Here is an 18,897-nt window from a genome sequence, read left to right on the forward strand (position 1 = left end):
GTTGAATACCCAAAATAAACTGTTGTTTATTTTCTTTATCTTCTCTGCCAAGAAACCAACCATTTGGTGCAGTTTCTGGAATACAAGCAGCATGGGATTGAAGCTTAGACTGGTGGCTGGAGACAACTCAAAGAAGAAGTCAATATGATTCCAAAATAAGCAGCTACACAGATTCCTTTTTGTTCAATTTACTTGTTCTTTAGGAAGCCACTTTAAATGTCACATAAAAAAGAACAACCATAGACGTTCAAACTTCATTTCAGCACATGATTGTACAAGCGTTCAAATGGTGTTCAACAATGTTCAATGCATTAAATTCCACAATCACCTCTTTGTGTACCATCATCTTGCGAGAGCAAAGAGAAAGCTCTTGGAAACTCCTCATGTAGTCTTCTATAAGCAATGTTTCGGCAGCAATAGTTCATACCATCCATCACTGCATCCATCGACACGACCATTGCTCTTGATAAATGCCATGACTCGTTCTCATCATCCCTTTTGCTGTGTGTCAAGTGTCAGATCATTTCTGTTTTTGCAGAGCGGGAGTTGGCATTCCGTACAAGGGAAGGGCATTTGATGCACCTGGACGTACAAAGCAATGAGACTGCCATTTTGCTGGCGAACAGCTACCTCAAGGTGAACCCCATATACGTGTGGTCAGAAAAAATGCATTTTAACTTGATGCCTCGTGTAGAGATTTTTGTTGCAAAGCATTTTGTTGATTAGAAAATAATCCATGAATTAAACATTTGCTTGGGCCTGTTTGCTTATGGAACTGATAAATAAATAGGCCAGTCCACTTGATGTTCTCATCCCTTACCTTTTGCTGTGAGTTAAAGTTCAGATTTCAGATGCTGTGTTTATTTTCCCAATCTCCATATGTTCTTGTTCTGCTTATGATGTGTGTGCAAATCTCCAATATGAGCGTTAGATTGAAGATTGAATGGAGAATATAACAATGGAAGAATGAAACAATTAAGTATTGCAAAACAAAAAAAGAGCAATCGGAGATTGCAGACCCTCGCCAGGACTTATTTTGTGTGGTGTTTGTGTGATGTTTGTGTACTGGTGGGTTGCATAATTAATAATAGACATAACTAGAACTACCACTTTATAACTGCTGGCAGTGATGACAGGGTCCCAAGATGTCCTGCTTTGATGCAACCTCAATTTGATCGGACACCTGACCCTGACCCATGACATTTATTATTATTATTCAATTTAATTCAGAATGGGAGTAAAATATATTCAATTCAAATTAAATGGAAGACCAAAAAGGTGCAGTCCTGCATTGGAGTCATCAGAAGGAACCAAAAAAGAGCAAAAATGAAAGATGAAGTCATAAGGAGGAATCTGGGTAGGATTTGCATTTCAACTGCAACTCCTCCACCCTGAAACTCACCAAGTGAGCTTTATTCAAAAAGAAAGAAAGAAAAAAAAAGAAAAAAAAAAAGAACCCAGATCAAGAAATTAAATAATTCTGGCTGCCAGACCATGCATCGGATCAGGTTGAAACTTAAAACATATATTCCCCTTCACAACTTGATCATAATTTTGAAGCTTGACGTCGAAAGAGGACAGTAAGCGGTTCAAGAGAAGGAATTTTTAAAAGATTTTTGCTCACTCCAATATGACTGGCAGACCATGTGACATCAAATATTCGCAAATACCTTGGTATCCCCAAAGCTTTGGGAACATTTGTGTGAAGTTTCCCCTCAATCTGTCCAAGTGTTCTGGAGAAGAATAATTTTTTATAGGTTTTATGGTAAATCCAATATGGCTGCCAAACGATGTGACTTATGACATCATATGTGTGAACCTTTTGTTGCCGTTAATAGCCGGTCATACTTGTAAAGTTTCGCCTTGATCTGTTCAGCCACTTCAGAGAAGATTTTTGAATGTTTTTTTTTAAACAAAAACAATGTGGCTGCCGAATCATGTGACCGATGATGTAATCATTTTTTTTCCTGTGGACCATTTTATCCCAAGATGACCCTCAAAAAATTTCATACTGATCAGATGTAGTGTTCCACATGTGCAATTATGACGTCATAAAGAAGGCACCTACAATGTCCAAAAAAATCACTTATACTGCATATGGAGTACTTGCCATGTACCAGGTTTTAATTTTTTCCTTGCGGTTTCAGAGATATAGAGGTCCAAAGTCTTTCCATTTTTCCAACATGGCTGCCACACCACGTGAGTTAGGACGTCAAAATTATCAATAAAACATTCTACATGAGTAGTCGCTCCTAAGTTGAAAATTTCATCTCAATCTGACAAGCGGTTGTGGAGAAAAACACTAATGTTCTGTGCGAACAAACAAACAATAAAAAGACTGCAGAGCACGATACTTGCAAAATCCATCCCCCTCTCCAAAGGTTGCCATGGATACATGAAATTGACCATTTCATTAATAATTAAAATTGGCAATCTTAATCAAAGTTCAGGTCAATCGGATGAAAATTGATTATTTTTTCTGGTTGAAATTGATGATTTTGGAAGTTTGACCTTGAGTTGGCCTTTGACCTCAAAATAGTTGGTTTCCTAAGTCAGTGACAACATTTGCAAATCATATTCAAATTTCAAGTCAATCAGATGAAAAATGACGATTTCAGAAATTTGACCTCAAAATCAATAGGCTTCTCAGTTGAGAATACCTCTACAACTTCGTAAAGTTTCATGGCGATCAGTTTAGTATTGTGACCTGTAGGCGACAGACAGACAGACAGACAGACAGACAGACAGACAGACAGACAGACAGACAGACAGACAGACAGACAGACAGACAGACAGACAATAAAAAAATCAACTGACCAATAGACTTGAAAAATCTTTGATTTTGCAAGTAACAAGAAAGATCTCATGCATTGCATGATACTTGCCAAAATCCAAAAAACAAATTTGACCTCAAAAATATTTGGTGGTCGAATTCAATTACCAAATATGCAATTCCTCTTCAAATCCCAAGTCAATTGGATGAACATTTACAATTTTAGAAATTTGGCCTATGCTGACCGTTTGCTGTTGACCTTAAAAATAATTGGTGGTTGAATTCAGTGACCTGTAAACGAAATCGTCTCCAAATTTAAAGTCAATTAGATGAAAATTGAGGATTTTAGAAATCCCATCTAAGTTGTACACCTTTGGCTTATGTTGACCTTTTGGCAGAGGTTGACTTCAAAAATAATTGGTGGGTGAATTCAGTAAACTGATATGAAAATCCTGTGCAACTTTTAAGTCAATCAGATGAAAAATGACAATTTTAGAAATTTGACCTCAAGAAGACCTTTGACCTCAAAATCAATCGGCTTCTCAGGAAATACTACCTCTACAACTTGGAAAAATTTCCTGACGATCGTTTTAGAATTCTGACCTGTCAGCAACTGAAAGACAAACAGACAGAGAGAATAACAAAATCAACTGACCAATATCCTTGAAAAATCTTCGATTTTGCAAGTAACAAACGAATGGACCCAAATGCAATACCCTCTCCTCAGGCGAGGATATAAAAAAACTGCTTGTGGTTGGAAAGATCCATATTCAAAAATAAAAGCACCAGAAACTATCACAGGTGCCAGCTAAGTCTCGGTTCCTGAGCCGTGCTTTGCTGGGGAAGCTGTTTTAGTTGGTGGTGGTTTCATTATTAAAACTCGAAGGGCGATCCGGTAGAGCGCATATCTCTGCCCTGTAATGCCTGATCCACGATAACATATCTGGCCCAATACATTTTTGAAATATCATGCTCTATATCGTTTTTGAGCTCTGTCTCTCAATGGTGAAGAATCACTTCAAAAATTATAGTAGTCGGATCTCGATCCAGATGTTTACCAAAATCGAATGAATTTGTCATGGTCACACACCCAACCTGTCCACCAAGTATCATCCAAATCCGTCGACAATGTTTTGAGATATCATGATATAGATCCTTTTTGGCCCTATCTCTCAATGGTAAAGAATCACTTTAAAAATTCTAGTTGTCGGATCTGGATATGGATCTTCAACAAAATCAAATCAGTTCGGCCTTGTCACACACCGAAACTGTCCACAACTTTTAGAGATATCCTGCACAAAGACAAACCGTCAAACATCCACAAAGGGGTAAAAACATAACCTCCTTCACCTCCGGTGGTGGAGATAACCATAAGGGCACTCGGTGGAGCGCATATCTCCACCAGGCTGACTAGTTTACTTTTTGTATCCCACTGATAAGGCCCGAATCCAGATACAGCTCAACTACAATTTTATCAACTTGTTCTTGCCACCTAACCAACTCGTGCACCAAGATTCGTCCAAATCCATCCACAACATTTTCAAATATTGTGCTATATATCTTTTTTTGCACAATCACTCAATGGTAAAGAATCACTTGAAAGTTCTCGGATCCGGATCCGGATTCTGATCTTCACCAAAATCGAATTCATTCTTCTTTCTCACATAACCAAGTTCTCCACCAAGTTTCGTCCAAATCCGTGCACAACCTTTTGAGATATCATGCTATATGTCGTTTTTGGCCCTTTCTCTCCATGGTGAAAAATCACTGAAAATATTATCGTATCCAGATTCGGATTCGCTACCTACGGACCCTGCATATTATTGGGTCATAAAGTGTGACCTGCGTCTACATTCCCACTTCACGTATTCGCAGTTTGTTTTATTGTTATTACGAGCAAATACAACCCCTCGCTTCGCTGCCTGGGACAATAAAGGGGGGGGAGAGGGAGAGATGGGGGTGGGGTGGCAGAGAGGATGAAGAATGGTGGGCTATGAAGGGGGAGAGGAGAGCGAGAATGGGGTGGGGACGTGGGTAGAGCAACACCTCATCAAACGTTGTGATCAACTGTGGATGGGAGGGGTGCGGTGTGTGTGTGTGTGTGTGTGTGTGTGTGTGTGTGTGTGTGTGTGTGTGTGTGTGTGTGTGTGTGTGTGTGTGTGTGTGTGTGAGAGTGAGAGTGAGAGTGAGAGAGAGAGCGAGAGAGAGAGAGAGAGCGAGAGCGAGAGAGAGAGCGAGAGCGAGAGAGAGAGCGAGAGAGCGAGAGAGAGCGAGAGAGCGAGAGAGAGAGAGAGAGAGAGAGAGAGAGAGAGAGAGCGAGAGAGAGCGAGAGAGAGCGAGAGAGAGCGAGAGAGAGAGAGCGAGAGAGAGCGAGAGAGAGCGAGAGAGAGCGAGAGAGAGCGAGAGAGAGCGAGAGAGAGCGAGAGAGAGCGAGAGAGAGCGAGAGAGAGCGAGAGAGAGCGAGAGAGAGAGAGAGAGAGAGAGAGATAGATAGATAGATATAGAGATATAAGTGCTGCATTTTATTAGGAGGGGGGGGTGAGGAGGGTACAGGGTGAGGGAGAGGAGAGGGATGAGTGAGGAGGGAACAGATTGAGAGAGAGGGGTGCATGGGCGGATTAAAAAAAAGAAAGAAACATGAGGGTTGGAAGTGACATGAGCAAAGAGAATGACATGTGATGCTTAATGAATGAACACACACACAAAAAAAAAAACATCTAAAAAGAGCTGCACATACAACAACAAAACAGAGTTTGTGAAGTAATCTGCTGGCACATGTGCAAAAACTTTGATGTTCCAGTTCCAGAAAATTTGTGGAAACATAAACCAAAAGTAGTCACTGAAAACATTGAAGTACCACTCACGTATGACCTAATGATCCCATCGGAAATGAACCTTGACAACAAAGCATTGCGACCAGATACACTGAGGTACAAAAAAAGAGAAGAAGGTATTGCTAATTGAGGTGTTTAATACGGATGATTTTGGACGAACGATGCAGAAATCAAGAAAATGATCAAATACTAAGACCTCAAGCATGAACTGAAAAGATCCAGGAAGCTGAAGAATGCCAAAGTTGTACCAGTGATAGTTGGAGCTACTGGAATAATAAGGAAGAGCCTCACAGAGATATTAAAAACCATCCCTGGGAATATTAATACAAACGAACTACCTTTGGAAACCTTCCTGGGTTCAGTAACGATCCTGAAGAGAGCCCTCGGCACAAAACTTTGAGAACAGAAAACTTCACAGCTTGATCCATGAATTGTGACACCTAACCGAAATGAAGGTGGATACTTTGAGCCTTCCCTGGGAGGACTCCATTCCACATTCTGAAACCCCTTATGAATGTACGCACGCACACACGTACACAAGTACACACACACACACACCAAGTTCCGTAATGGTAATACAGTTTATTTACATACACACGCGCAAATGTACACATGCATAAAGTACATAAACAACAAACACACAGATTTGCAGTACCTTTAAACAGAGTTCTTTGAAAGAGCAATTCAAGTGGGAAATTAGCAAAATTCAATTGAAAAATATATTAAAGTAGAGAACACAAAATGTCGATCTATATTCCATGCCTTCACAGCCAGATCATGGTCGGATGGTCGACACACACACACATACACACACACACACACACACACACACACACACACACACACACACACACACACACACACACACACACACCGGATCATGGTCGACACACACACACACCTGGTCGGATGGAACTTATTGTTTTTATATATCTATCATTGTCGAAGTGAGAGATGGATTACAAATATAGATCACGCACAAAGTTAAAATAAAACGATATCCTGTAAAAATATAATTGTATATTTTCAGCGGATGAGACACCGACCAAGGCACCAACCACACAGCACTGCTGGGCCCAACACAGGTGGAAACGTACGTCTAATCGATGTTAGATTGAAAGCATGGGTCCTTTTACCAAAACGAACAACCAAGCAGCTTGCAGAGCACTCGCCAAGTGGTTTAAGCACTCAAGCAAGCACTCCAATGAAACGGTTGATAAGAAACGGCTCCCTTGGCACACGATTAGCAATCACCGAACTGTCATATTAAACATACACCTCCCGAAAACACCAAAATGTCAAATATGTCCGAATTGGACAAATGAACACTTTTCTAGGAGTCAGAATTGCTTGTAAGTTCGATTCTTGGGTTCAAATTCTGTAATTCTTCTTCGTTTTAGAGATACTCGTGGTGTTCACATGTGCAGAAATGAAATAAAACAACTAACGGTGACGTCTCCGGGCATTTATAAGCATTGCAATGTACCCAGCGATTCGTAGCTATGATGAACAGGCATTTTATAATATGAGTGAGGAAAGTGAAAAATAAACTTTATTGTTGAGAAATCGTTGTGGCCTGTTCCAAGTTAAGGTATGGTTGAGAAGGCCAAAAAAATGGTGGCTTCAGACCCCAGCGAGGTTACCCAGGATACGCGTTAAGATCGCAGAAGAGAGCAGTGATGCACCTGATGAAGGACATAATTAAATAAGGCCATTAATTATCTTCAAAAGGGGTGTTTTAATTAACCCAAACACCCAATTTTCACTCATGCACTTCCTTGGAGTTCCCTTTGTATGCTTGCAAAGTTTCAGGCTGCTTGCCTTCATGGTTATGGAGTTATGGAGGAGACACACACACACCAAACAACACACTGTGAGGAAACAAGACAGACTGTCCTTAGTTGTGATGTAAACCACACACACACACACACACACACACACACACACACACACACACACACACACACACACACACACACACACACACACACACACACACACACACACACACACACACACACACACACTGACATTTATTGGTGTAGATTATTATTATTTTGTTTTTAATACACTTCAGGACTGATCTCCTATATCCACCTTGGAAATTGGAAATCGGCCAACATCACAGCATTACCCCAAAAAGGTGTAAAAACGGATCCCCTGAACTACAGCCCAATTGGCACACTGTACTTCCAATCATCAGCAAGGTCATGGAATCCATCATTACAGTTGTCATAAAATCATTCTTTATCTCAAACAGCATCATCTCATATCATCAATACAGATTCATGCCTGGTCACTCTACCTTGGACCTGCTGCTTCTATTCTCCAAACAATGATGGAGGTCCTCAACATCAGACATGAGATCAGGGCCATCTCTCTGGACATATCTCAAGCTTTTGATGCAGTCTGGAATCCTGCCTTGCAATCCAAACTGTGTGCCTATGGAATCCAAGGCCAACTCAACTCATGGATTACTGACTTCCTCCTCTCTCATAGATAGCATGTGGCTCTTGACGGAACCCTTTCATCTCCTCTACCTGTCAAGACTAGTGTACCCCGAGGCAGTGTTTGCAGCCACATATTATTCCTAATCTTCATCAGCGATCTCATTGTCAGAAGGATGAGAGATGTCACGGCAGAGAGTGGAGTCATCAGCAAAGAGATAAAGAGGGTTTTCCAGAGTCAGACAGGCAGTAGTCTCTTCCCTCTCCTTAGACCTCAACAAAACCACAAACTGGTTGAACAGTGTTGCTTCGGTATCCATATTGTCCACACTTTGTGTTCTCCCTTTCCCCTCATAGTTAGTCTACCTACACCCCTTGTTTGTCCATCTCCATCTACTTTCTCATCTCCTACCTTCTGTTGGTTTTTCCTCTTTCCCCTGCTGTTCCCTTTGTTATGTTGTGTCCTGATTTGTTCTATCATCGCTCTTCCACGAGCCAAGCCCATGTCAAAAAAACAAAACAATGCCTCGACATTTGTGGCATTTTTCAGGAATGCATCCCCTTGAATAACATGGTCCGACAGTATTGGAATTTGTATTTTTGTTTCGATCAAGAACTACAAAGGTACACCAGACAAATGTTTCGTGATTTCATACATGCATAACAGCGAATTTGAAGAGGATAAGAAAAGGGTTTTGTGAAAGCTCCTTCATTTGATGTTGTGCAGGGAGCTGGAAACAGCTTTGCATGGCAGAAAATAAATTGTGCTTCGTGAGCCATTGCAGGTGAAAAATATAATGCTTTAGTGAGGCAAAAGGCAGGAATGTAAATTAACTCGATACTCCAGACTAAGCAAACCCTGATTATTGGAGAAGCAAGAATGGGCTATCGTCATGTAGAATATCCATTATCCGAGGCAGCAATTCTACTGCTGCTGACAACTGTGCACCCAGGCCTGATGACAGTTTTGGCAAGTACCTTCCTTAAAACAAGATGTTGGCTGTAATGATACAAGGTGTTTAAGATTCCAAATAGATATTATGTACAGAAGAATGTTAAAAAAAAATTGTCTCTGTCCCTGCCCATATGTTCTGCACATCCATATTCTCCTATACCCCAGCAACCTCACACCATTTCTTTTATCTTCTCTCAACTACTTACCGTTTTCTGTCTTCTCTTCCACATTTCCCATACCTTTCTTTTTAAATCATATCCTTGCTATTTCTTTTACTTTTCTCAAGCACTATATTTTTTAGTTTACCTGTGCTTTCCAATCCCCAATTCCACTCTTTTATTCAGAGGGTGCTACCTTTTCCAAGGTAGCATTTTGCTATGCATCTCAAATTGCTCCAAGGTTGATTAATAGTTGATCATTTGCTTGTCCTGTCTGGTCCAGATGAAGCAGGATGGGCAAATTACCAACTCCTTGCAGGTTATTATTGAGCCAGCCAGTTTTTCCTGAAAATATATTCGTAACATTCCCAAGCACTCCCCTTTTGCAGGTTGGTTTGTTCCATTTCCTGGTTCATCCCTGCTTTCCCCTTTCTCTTATTGCTGTGTTTCAGCTTGTTTTCCACCATGTGTCCTTCTCCCCCTCCCCTTGATCTCGCTTTCACTTCAACTCTGCTGTTAGTGTGCCCCCAATTAAATTTTGTTCAATTCCGTATTTCACTCCAAGTTCTTCCACGAGCCTTGACCAAGTATTTAAAAAAAAATCATAATTCGCCTGAGATTAGCTTGGTTGCTAGAAACTCAGAATCCAATATGTTTCCCATTGTCTGCATGTATTTTTAACCCACAGCTACCGCAATGCCAGTCTCATGTTTTCACAACGAAGGCATCACCACACACACACCTTCAGGCACATGCAATTTTTTAGGCCCCTCGATGCACCAATTTTGTGTTATGGCAGCTTTGTAAAAAGATTTCTGGAATAAAATATTTCCGTTGAACTCTATAAAAAGAATAATAAAATATACTCATGAAGTAGTCCAGCAGAGGTTGAAAAAATGGATTGAGCTTTGTGAACCTTCAATCTAAACTTACCCACTCGATGAGGTCATTTGTTCGTCCTATCCTGCCAACATCCCACCGAGTTGTCATCCTTATTCTCAGTAACCTTACCCTTCATTGTTACCACACAAGAATGACAGTTGCCTCCAGTTATATTCAGAACATTTTAAGGCCTAATAAATAAAGCATTCTGATTATCTTTCCGACTTTCATCGAAGATGCCTTTTTATTCAAATGGAACTTAATCAGTGAATAAAATGAACTTTTTATCTCAGTTCTCACCCTTTTTCCTTTTATATTTCTCTTTCGATATCCCCATCCTGATAGAGATTTGGATAATTGTTCTTCTTTATCTTCTCGAAAAATGTAATGGAACTCCTTGAAATCGATGCCATTTTGAAGGGACGACATGTGAATGGCCAAGATATCTGCTACATCAGAAATAATAGTTTTATTAAGTCCTTCACTGATATAAGTAGTGGAAAGTCTATTCAGGATGCATACAGCTACATTTAGAAGTAAAATTAAAGTATCATGAAAATGAAATGACTTTGGCTGTGCTTCATTTAGTCAAAATCAGAGAGGGATCCAGAAAATCTAAAATATGAGAAAATCAGTGGGGAGGATGGGGATATTGGAAGGTCATGGGTGAACCAAATACAGATTGGTCCATATGTCTTGTTACCACAATGTATTTTATAACCTTTACTGAAATGTCTGTATGAATGTTCTGATCGACAACACAAACCTATATATATATATATATATATATATATATATATATATATATATATATATATATATATATATATATATATATATATATATATATATATATATATATATATATATATATATATATATATATATATATATATATATATCTATATATATATATAGTGTTGTGGTTACCAAATTCGCAAACCACCATTCAGGTCCCTTAGGTGAGATATCTCGGTAAGTATATGTGTAGTTAGGCCCAAACCCGTTGTCTAGTGGGAATACATGTTATTCATGCGTGCTGCGACTCTTCAGGATAGCCGTTTTTCTTTTACTATCTTTATTTTGGACCAACCGCCATTGTTACCACCACCAACCACAACATCAACCACCCACCGCGGCGCCGCTTCACGTCACACCTCGCAACCGTCGCATCGCCACCGTTCTTGCGCAACCTGTGGGTACCGGTGTTGGACTCGTGCAGGGCGCGCGCCGAACAGCGTGTACAAAACCACGGATTTTCCACTTCAAAAACGGATCAAAAACGACACACGCCCACTTTTGTTCCGTCCAATCGGTGAGCGAGGGGCGATTTGGCCCCGCCTCCAGGGCGTTGGAGGGCGATAGCTATATGCAAATTTATGGATCAAAAAGCATTCACGCCCACTTTTTCTCGGGCCAATGGGGAGCGAGGTGAAAGGTCGAAGGCAGGGGGTCAAAGATGAGAGAGCGAAGCCACGGGGCTTATATAAGCGACCGCGTTCGTCAGTCAAGTAAATAGAGAGTTAAGACTTCGCAGTCGGTGGAGTTGGGAAGAAGAAGCAAGAAGGAGTTGGTCGTCGTCGTGTGCGTTGGAGTCGGAGCAAAGGGGACGGAGCTGTGGAGAGGCGGCGAGGGCAGACGAGGGGGTGCTCGCGTCGTGCAGGGAGCTGCACACCAGGGAGGCCGACGGCGCCACCTGGCCGAGGTGGAGACGCTCGTCGCGGAACTCGAGGCAGAGTAGAAATCCTCTATACCCCGAGCATCAGCAACCCCCTCCTGTTTCCCCCCGCGCTGAGATAGTGCAACCAAGGGGGCCCCTTTCCCACCCCCTACCAGACACTGCCCGCGAGGCCCGCGGAGTTGAGGCACCATCGCCGCTCTGCGTCTCATCACCAGACGGGTAGGCCCGACCCGGTCTCGGCCTCAGGCCCGCCTCATCTTTGAGGGTGTTCTTTTTCTTGGTTTTGGGTATGTGTTGTCGGCGCCGTCTGTGAAGTAAAATTGTATAAGTGTTGCCGTGTGCTCGCGTAATCGGTATTAGATCTGCATTGTCGCATTTGCTTTTTGTGTAAAATTGCATTGTGTTTCTTTTCCTTTTCTATGTGCTTTTGGTGGAATTGGATATGTGTGCTTTCCGTTCAGCGCGAATAAATGTGCTTTGTGTTGAACTGTTTCCCGCTTCGCTTCGTCATTTCCTTCATTTAATCCTCATCTTGCTTCACGTAAAGGGTTGGTAGTGGGCTGAATACGCCCGATAATTAATCGAACCGTCGAGGCCGACGATAACACCGCTCGGTTATCCCGATAGTACGGAACGGGTCGCTTAAGTGGCCCGTGTCCGAAGTCGACCTGCGGCGAGGTGTGATCGCCCGGTCTACCCTCCGTGTGGGTACTTAGGTAGGTCGAATTTGGCGAGCAACCCTATCCCACGCGGGGGCTGATTGGCTCGATCGCGGTGAGACCGAAAGGTCCACCCGTGACTGGTTCCCGGCGTTAGTCCGAGAGGGTCACGACTGGATTGTCCGTCCGGTGGGCGACGTGCCGCGATTCGAGTTACGTGGCCGTCAGCACGCTGGCGGGCGCGAATCAGTAACACTGGTGTCAGGAGTGGGATACAAATCCATCGCCCTCCTCGCGGCACTGGTATCGGAGAACAGGAAAACGGGCTCTCCTGTCTCCAATTAAATTCACGGGAATCGGTCCAGGGGTGAGAGAAGCGACCCCCGATTCCCTCCAAATTACGAGCGATTCAAATTAACCCTTTAAGAGAAGCAAGATGGCGTCTCAAGGCGAGCGGGAGCCGGGGGTATTAGAAATGGATGTAGAATGTGTAGAATCCATGGCTCAGGATGGAATCCCCGTGCAGGAAATGTTGATTGTGCAGGAACACGGACTCGTCCAACTGAACCCAGAGCCCGAAATGGGTGCGGCAGCGGCCGCGGTGTATGACACCTCCCCCCCCTCTCCACCAAAACCCTTCCCAAACCCTTGCCGAAACGGCTCAGCTGAGTGCATCCGACATAGCCCAGCTATGCACCATGCTGGCGGAAATGACAGCGAAAATGGATGCAAACGCAAATGAAATTATAAACAAAATGAAAAGCATGAACGAAAAGATCGATGCGAGTACACAGCAAATGAAGGAAGAAACGAAAAAGCTGCGGGGTGAGACGCAGAACATGGGCCGAAGCCTGCAGGCGGGCATGAAGGCCGTGACCAGGGACATCAAAATGGCGACTCCACGTGTAGAAGCGAACGAGCTGGAAGGGGGTGCAACGGCTGACAGGCCCGCGGTGGAGGCGGGTGAAAAAATAATTCAGGGGGCGTGTTGGGCGATGGTCGTGACAGAGGAATCGACGGTGACCAAAAGGGAAAAATTAAATGGGGAGACCAAAACGTGTGAGACGAGACACGAGGTGACGACGACGGAAACTTATAAATGTATGGGGACGCGGGAGATGGGGGGTGAATTGGACAAGGTTAGTGACGCACACACACACACAGGTAGTGGAGGATAATGGGGGTGAGCGGGTGGACTGGGTGGAGACCCAGTGCGAGCAGCTGGATGGCCTCCTCCAGGAACGAGGGGAGGGAGTATGCCCCCTTGAGGCGAGTCACGACCAGGTGAGTTCGGTCGTGCTTTGCGAGGTCGAGGGGAGGAGTGCTGTGGACAGGTGCACGGAGAGCTTGGGGGGTATAGAGGCCCCGGAGACCCCTGTGGGGACACGAATCCCCAGTGTGGTTGTCCCTGTGTGTGTGGTGCAAGGTGTGAGTGCGGCACCGTGTGTGGAAGCGACCCCGTGTGTGAGTGGTGTGGTGGCGATGGTGCCGGAGTACGTGCTTCCCAGCACGCCGTGTGTGGATGAGGCACAGCGGTTGAGTGCCCCCGCGTGTGTGGGTGAGGAACCGTGTGTGAGTGAGGCAGTGTGTGTGGATGAAACGGCCAGTGTGGATGAGGCAGCGCGGGTGAGTGCCCCCGCGTGTGTGAGTGAGGCACGGAGTATGGATGAGACACCGCGGTTGAGTGCCCCCGCGTGTGTGGATGAGTCACCGCGGTTGAGTGCCCCCGCGTGTATGAGTGAGGCACGGTGTGTGGATGAGGCACAGCGGTTGAGTGCCCCCGCGTGTGTGAGTAGTATGGTTTGTGTGAGTAGTGAGGCACGCGTGAGTGAACGGCCGTATGCAAGGGAGACCGTGTGTGTGAGAGAGCGGTATGTGAGGGAGATGTCGGTTGGCATGCGGGAGCACGCAGCCGCGTCTCCCGGTGTGAATGTGATGGAGTGGAGTGTGTGCGTCGTAACACGCAGGTGTGCGTGGGTCGAATGGCGACGACGGCGACATGGAAGGAGGGAAAGCCGAGTAGCGGCTGTAGTTGTTTCGGGGACCGTGCCGGGTTCACCCAGCAGTGAGCACGAGGTTCGTGCTGTGCAACGCACGAGACCACCACGTGCTCGCTTGCGAGAGTGAAGTCCCGGTCCGGAAACGCCAGCGGTGGATTTGCCGATCCCGCGGACGGACAAAGTTTAGGCAGGATTATGGATTTGGACCGGACGGGTTCTCCACGCGATCGTGTGTGTAAAGCTCCAACGGGCAAAGCACATGTGTTCGCGTGGGGAACCCCTCGAGACGTGGGGCTTGTTTTTTTTTTTATGCGCACGGTGACGCCATGGCTGCACGTGGGGTTGGAATCCGGCAGGAGGGGTATCTCTGCCGGATGGTGCCGTCCAAGGAGGGACGAGGAACACGTGCAGCTGCATGACGTCACGGGCAGGTGCAAAGTGCGCGAGTTTCCGCGCTGGTGCTGCACGTGTAGAAAAAAAAAAAAAGAAAAAAAAAAGAGCAAGCCTCACTTTCGGGTGCACAGGATTCCTGGGCAAGGGGTGGAAGACCCCCTTGACCTGGGCACAGGATGGAAACTAGTTAGGGGGAAGGGTTAGCTTAGTTAGACCGACTTCATGGGGCAGGGGTAAGTCCTCATGGAGTCCGTGGAATGGATTAGTTAGAGGGATTTAGTGAGCTTTAGGTGGGGAAATAAAATAATTAATGGGATTATTTGAGGACATGGACAGACTTGTGAATGTGTACAGGGGACGTAGCTTAGCTACGTAGGTTAAATGGAACGTGCTATAGTTTAAGGGACGACGTGGGAGCACGAGTTAGTTAGGGGAGGTAGTTAGAAGGATGGCAGAGTTCAGCGGTGTGTGTGTTGAAGAGTTGTGGGTTGTGAGGTGAGTACTTGGTGAGTGAGTGAGGCCAGCGGGTCTGTGTGAGTGGAGCGAATGGGGAATGCATGGTGCGATGAGTGATTGGGGGGAGGAGTGACTCCCGCCCAAGGGACCCCGGGGTCAGTGTAGAGTGAGTTAGCTGGGTAAGTCAAATTGAAATATGGAGGTCGTTTTGTTGTTGGTGGGAAAGTAGGCTCGAGACCCATTTGGAGGGGTGCAGGAGCCCTGTTGACGGGCTTGGGAGCGTGGTTGCGAAAGGTGAGTATCGCTGAGTGGGTACCCCGGGCACCAGGCTAGTCGGCCGCGGTAGGCCATGGGCCCATGTGGGGCCGGGATAGAGTAGTGGGCACGGGTGCGCCTGCTTGGTGCGGGGGCCTGGGGCGCCATTAGCCGCGTGGGCAGTGTTGTGGGCATGGGTGACCCTCGGAAAGGGGCCCGGGAAGCCAGCCTGCCACGTGTGCGTTTCAGGGGAGGTGCCATGGGGGGCACTCCCCGGTGTTAGGGAGCTGGTAGGCTCGGAGGCAGTGTAGTGCCCGTGGGTGCCATAGCGGGAGAATCGGCAGAGGGTCGTGCCTGCCAAAGGGAGCCACGTGTCCCAGCCAGGAGACCGTGTGAGGGCACGGAGAGAAAATTGGGGGGCGAGGCCCGAAATTGTGAGGACACCAACACAGGCGACGGGAATCTGGGTTTATAGAACCAATAGTTTAAGCGAGAGGTGCTTGTTGAAAGCCCCGGGGTAGTTTAACAGTTAAATGGTTAGGATAGATTAGGAGATGTACCCTTCCGCACCATCCATCCCCTCGCTCTCGTTGTGGGCCGCTGGACCCACTTTGGTTATAGATCGCCGAACTCTGGGGAGGCCATTCTGAGGCTTCGTTGGGCCTCGACACAGGACGTTAGCTCTCCCTTATTCCCCTCCGGGAAGGGAACGTAGGGGTTGGGAGTAGGCAAGGTGACAGGATAGGTTAGCCGAACAAGGACGATAAAGGGGGTTCGGGGACGATTTATAGTGGGGAAGTAAAAATAAAAAAATAAAAAAATAAGTTGGGGCTAAATTGGTTTTTCACAAATTAAGGGAGTGGGTATGTACAGTGACAGGCAAAGGCGATAGGTTGGGAGGGAGACAGGGAGGTAGGTCCGAGCCCGCCTTCCAAGTGGCCAGCACCACCGCACTCCCTCCACCAACCTCCACTGAACGGCAAAGGCTGGCCAACTTCATCGGCTGGCCGTGTTTTGCTTCAAGGCCTGTGCCGGCCACTTCATCTGCTAGCTGTGTTTGCCTGCAGCGGCCTTCTTCTGCGGGCTGTGTTTGCCTGCTGCCTTTGCCATGCCATGCCCACTGCCCATGTTCACCAGCCCCGTTCAATTTTTGCTTTGCCCCCCCCCACCCTGTTCATTGCCATGTGCGCCAGGATCAAGGCAACAGTTTGCAAGCTGCGAGAACTGCCCTGTTGGCAGCTACAACACGGGCTTGCAGTGGCGGCCCGTGCACCGTGTTTGTGTTCATCCATCCATTCGTTGTGCTCATTGCGTGTGCCACTTGAGCTTGCACGGAGACTGCGTTTGTGCAGCCCATGCACCGTTGTGGTTCACTGCGTTCAGTTCAAAAAGGGAAGACCTTGGACTGCATGTGAGCAGCCAGCCACGTTCCCTGTCACCTGCATTGTTTTGAGCCAGAGACTGCATGTGGGCAGCCTGGCTCCCTGCTAACTGCTTTTCTTTTGCAGAGTTCAATGATCCTGGGCCATGGTTTCGTGTAAAATTTGTAAGTTAAGGTTAAGATGTACTGTAAATATGAGTGCGCCCCCGGCATGTTTGTCTTAGCGCCGGCAATTTTATTTAAGTCGTCCGTGTGAGTGAGTTTGTTTCGGTAGTTACGCAGCCCTCAGGTTATTTATTTTGGGGACACGAATACCATGAATGTCGCACTCAGGGATCCGTAGGTAAAATGTACTAGGGGAAAACTACACATGATGGCACACGAAAATTTGACGACTCGGGACGAGTCTGTAAAAAGGGGAGGGGGTAGTGTTGTGGTTACCAAATTCGCAAACCACCATTCAGGTCCCTTAGGTGAGATATCTCGGTAAGTATATGTGTAGTTAGGCCCAAACCCGTTGTCTAGTGGGAATACATGTTATTCATGCGTGCTGCGACTCTTCAGGATAGCCGTTTTTCTTTTACTATCTTTATTTTGGACCAACCGCCATTGTTACCACCACCAACCACAACATCAACCACCCACCGCGGCGCCGCTTCACGTCACACCTCGCAACCGTCGCATCGCCACCGTTCTTGCGCCGCCTGTGGGTACCGGTGTTGGACTCGTGCAGGGCGCGCGCCGAACAGCGTGTACAAAACCACGGATTTTCCACTTCAAAAACGACACACGCCCACTTTTGTTCCGTCCAATCGGTGAGCGAGGGGCGATTTGGCCCCGCCTCCAGGGCGTTGGAGGGCGACAGCTATATGCAAATTTATGGATCAAAAAGCATTCACGCCCACTTTTTCTCGGGCCAATGGGGAGCGAGGTGAAAGGTCGAAGGCAGGGGGTCAAAGATGAGAGAGCGAAGCCAAGGGGCTTATATAAGCGACCGCGTTCGTCAGTCAAGTAAATAGAGAGTTAAGACTTCGCAGTCGGTGGAGTTGGGAAGAAGAAGCAAGAAGGAGTTGGTCGTCGTCGTGTGCGTTGGAGTCGGAGCAAAGGGGACGGAGCTGTGGAGAGGCGGCGAGGGCAGACGAGGGGGTGCTCGCGTCGTGCAGGGAGCTGCACACCAGGGAGGCCGACGGCGCCACCTGGCCGAGGTGGAGACGCTCGTCGCGGGACTCGAGGCAGAGTAGAAATCCTCTATACCCCGAGCATCAGCAACCCCCTCCTGTTTCCCCCCGCGCTGAGATAGTGCGACCAAGGGGGCCCCTTTCCCACCCCCTACCAGACACTGCCCGCGAGGCCCGCGGAGTTGAGGCACCATCGCCGCTCCGGGTCTCATCACCAGACGGGTAGGCCCGACCCGGTCTCGGCCTCAGGCCCGCCTCATCTTTGAGGGTGTTCTTTTTCTTGGTTTTGGGTATGTGTTGTCGGCGCCGTCTGTGAAGTAAAATTGTATAAGTGTTGCCGTGTGCTCGCGTAATCGGTATTAGATCTGCATTGTCGCATTTGCTTTTTGTGTAAAATTGCATTGTGTTTCTTTTCCTTTTCTATGTGGTTTTGGTGGAATTGAATATGTGTGCTTTCCGTTCAGCGCGAATAAATGTGCTTTGTGTTGAACTGTTTCCCGCTTCGCTTCGTCATTTCCTTCATTGAATCCTCATCTTGCTTCACGTAAAGGGTTGGTAGTGGGCTGAATACGCCCGATAATTAATCGAACCGTCGAGGCCGACGATAACACCGCTCGGTTATCCCGATAGTACGGAACGGGTCGCTTAAGTTGCCCGTGTCCGAAGTCGACCTGCGGCGAGGTGCGATCGCCCGGTCTACCCTCCGTGTGGGTACTTAGGTAGGTCGAATTTGGCGAGCAACCCTATCCCACGCGGGGGCCGATTGGCTCGATCCAGGTGAGACCGAAAGGTCCACCCGTGACTGGTTCCCGGCGTTAGTCCGAGAGGGTCATGACTGGATTGTC

General features: G+C 46.5%; 1 protein-coding gene across 3 annotated transcripts in view; it reads left to right on the plus strand.

Moving 5' to 3' along the window:
• Window positions 1-18,897, plus strand: part of LOC147029591 (inactive dipeptidyl peptidase 10-like) — a 594,191-nt gene that overhangs the window by 282,391 nt on the left and 292,903 nt on the right. For all 3 annotated transcript variants that reach the window (XM_085872742.1, XM_085872743.1, XM_085872744.1), the window contains exon 4: window positions 539-636. In XM_085872742.1, the coding sequence (XP_085728868.1) occupies window positions 539-636 (98 nt within the window). The remainder of the gene's footprint in view (window positions 1-538; window positions 637-18,897) is intronic.

The sequence above is a fragment of the Eptatretus burgeri genome, chromosome 3 (genome assembly GCF_056783735.1).
Source record: "Eptatretus burgeri isolate ZD-2024b chromosome 3, Ebu_testis_v1, whole genome shotgun sequence".
NCBI classification, from domain to species: Eukaryota; Metazoa; Chordata; class Myxini; order Myxiniformes; family Myxinidae; genus Eptatretus; species Eptatretus burgeri.